This window comes from Contarinia nasturtii, unplaced genomic scaffold (assembly GCF_009176525.2).
Source record: "Contarinia nasturtii isolate CC-2019 unplaced genomic scaffold, AAFC_CNas_1.1 Cnas_scaffold_2803, whole genome shotgun sequence".
Lineage (NCBI taxonomy): Eukaryota > Metazoa > Arthropoda > Insecta > Diptera > Cecidomyiidae > Contarinia > Contarinia nasturtii.
This window is the reverse complement of record NW_022200120.1, coordinates 1-2,837: the sequence shown is the minus strand read 5'-3', so window position 1 is coordinate 2,837 and position 2,837 is coordinate 1. Positions and strand designations below refer to the sequence as shown.

Below are 2,837 nucleotides of genomic sequence, written 5' to 3'. Positions count from 1 at the left end.
TGATTTGCAATCGCAAACAAAATGAATGTAATTGCGGTCATTGTCGTATCAATTCCTTCAAATACAAATGTATCAACCTCTTCTTGCACACCATTTTCATCAATTTGTTGATTTTGTTCTGCCATCAGAAGTGTATCCAGCATAGCATATCTCTTTTTACTATAAGCAGAATTTTCTTCCTCATTCGAATTTGTTTTGTTTTGATTCAAAACAAACGCTTTTCTTTTTGTTGCAATAACACCGCCGGTAAATGCATGCACCTGCTCAGTTAATTTTTTTTCTTTCGAACCATTTCCAAATAAATTATAAGTCCAGTCGAGTAAGTACCAGGGCACTGTCATACGTTCTACTTGATATTTCCCAATTCCATTGATTTTACTTCGATAATCATCAAGTTCGTCGATTTTTGACAATTTACACCCATCGATGATTCTATAATTTCGATATTTATATAAATAATTTGCTCATAGTTAAAATGCGAAAAATTAAAAATTCCTTACGACAAATCGTATTTAATGTGAATCTTGAGATCAATTTTTGTAAATGAGTGCCTTCGGGTTTGTTGATTTCATTTTCTCGAATTTCTCTCAATAGAATTTCCGTTTGTTCACTGTAATAAACAATTAATTTACAATTTGTGTTGAACAATTTAAATTCTTTTCTATTTACTTAAAAGTTGATTGAAATCCGTTCAGAATATTGAAATGAAATGCTGGTGTCAATAGTTTTCGTCGTGTAAACCATTTTTCATCGGTGCTAGTTAGTAGCCCAGTGCCCAGTAAATGGTGCAAAAATTTGTAATATGGACTTTTCTCAATATGTTTCGGACCTGTGACAATTTGCTAGTTTTTCGAACAAAATATGAAAGATATTACTTTACTGGCTTTCAATTGAAATCACATAAATTATATGAAAAATATCTTACCTCAAACGAATGAGCTGAATAAATGTTATAGACCAAAATACCGAATGACCAAAAAACATGAACATTTGGAAAAATTCTACAATAATGTCTTCCCAATTCAAAAAATTTCTCTGCCAAAGAAACACAAAATTAATAATATTTTCGCAAATTACTGTGACGTGTCATCACAAATGAAATGCACGAAGGGCAATCGCACTTTGAACACTGCAGTTGTGCTGCTCTCTGACATTTATAAGTTCAACCCTATGTAAAGACATTGCTTTCCTCTTCTTCTTCATTTACATTGCATGTGCGTTATAGCAGCTTAACTTTGAGATACCAGGTGGCAGCACATCTGCGTGTTCGAAACCCAATACATTGCTTTAAATTGAGTGCGAGCAGAGCGTGGAAATGCACCAAGCTCACCCTGAGAAATGAATAAAAATTTAGTTGACCCAATAATTGGATACATCGGTAGACTTTGTGTTGATTTGGCAATATTGTACGTAGTAAATCGTTTTACTAAGAAGTCTAACAGTATCAAAAGTGCTGCGAATGAACACAAAATCATCGCCACCGCACAAATCATTTTAATACAAATCGTTCAAAGTAACTGAGTAGCAAAACGGTCAACTCAAAGTAGTAAAACACACTGACACAGCTACAGTTCATTTACAATGATTTTAAAATGCCAATTACAAGAAATGCAATTCTGTATACCAAGTGAACTTCTTGGATGCGTTTAAGATCAACAGTTTATGAGAAATCAGATTAGTTGAAATTCAGAATAATTTATTTAATGCTAATGAACTTTCGGAATATTTAATTGTGTTAAGGTAAATATACGTATTGCTTTCTTCAGTCGCAACAAGTTGTTGAAAACAGTTTATAAATATTTACTTAATTGAGTGTACTCTGTACTGGCAAAATCAATCTTATCAGCGCATGAACTTTAGTTTTGTCATGTATGACTGCAATTAAGAATTGTTATCATGGATCAATACAAGCCATTTCTATTTTTAAACTGCCCCTGTACTTTGCTCTCATTTCTATGTAACTTTATGACAGACCTCAGCTCGAAATACTTTCTATTTCGTTCTTTTTTGAAGAAATACAATACTAAATTGAATTTTCCTTTTTTTATTAGAAAATAATTTACTTTTCTGAAACAAATTAATTAAATCGATATTTTTTCGCAAATAAATTATGTTATTAGTTTCTCGGTACAAATTTGACTCGGATTGGATCCCTTGCTCTTAAAATTAAATCAGATATTATGACAACGTCTTCTGGTTTCGTAATGGGTACCAATTTGAAATTTTTTATTATCTCGCCGACAGCTGTACGCAATTCCATCATTGCAAACTTTTGACCTAGGCAAACAGAAAAGCAATTGAATCAACAAAAATCAGAAATCGAAATTCATACAATTTGAAGTGTTATTCATTTGATTATGTCACACCTATACAATTACGTTGTCCAGCTGAAAATGGAACGTAGGCAAATGGGTGCTTAATTTCATTGTTTATAAATCTATTTGGGTCAAATTTTTCTGGATCAGGAAAGTATTTTGGATCACAATGCAACATAAATATAACGATATGTATGATTGTTTTAGCTGGTAGTTTGACATTGTCTGAAAGGAATGAAATAAAATTACGAGAATATTTGATAAGAAAGCATTAAGTGTATGATATAAGTAAAGTATTGATAAGAAATCAGAGTAAAATTTATAAATTCATTGCATTTCATGACGCAAATTCCTTATACCGATAATCGTATCTTCGCCAAGAACACGACCAATGAATGGAACCGGTGGATATAGTCTGAGCGCTTCTTTGATAACAGCATCCATGTATGTTAAGTTGTTGTAATTCATGTCGTCCCCAATTGTAAGAATTTCTTCATACAGTTTTTGTTGAACATCTTCATG

At 32.1% G+C, this 2,837-nt stretch overlaps 2 protein-coding genes across 2 annotated transcripts; both read right to left on the bottom strand.

The window, feature by feature from the left end:
• Positions 1-4: 4 nt before the first annotated feature.
• On the bottom strand, positions 5-1,493 carry LOC116349044 (cytochrome P450 4p1-like; the record flags this gene model as incomplete). The annotated part of the gene is given in 6 exon segments (XM_031780295.1): positions 5-418; positions 421-432; positions 501-610; positions 670-842; positions 926-1,035; positions 1,331-1,493. Coding segments are annotated over 6 exon segments (982 nt in total), but the record flags the coding sequence as incomplete, so codon positions are not given.
• A 535-nt stretch (positions 1,494-2,028) lies between these two features.
• Positions 2,029-2,834, bottom strand: LOC116349045 (probable cytochrome P450 4ac1; the record flags this gene model as incomplete). The annotated part of the gene is made up of 3 exons (XM_031780296.1): positions 2,029-2,277; positions 2,367-2,540; positions 2,675-2,834. Coding segments are annotated over 3 exons (495 nt in total), but the record flags the coding sequence as incomplete, so codon positions are not given.
• Between the last annotated feature and the right edge of the window lie 3 nt (positions 2,835-2,837).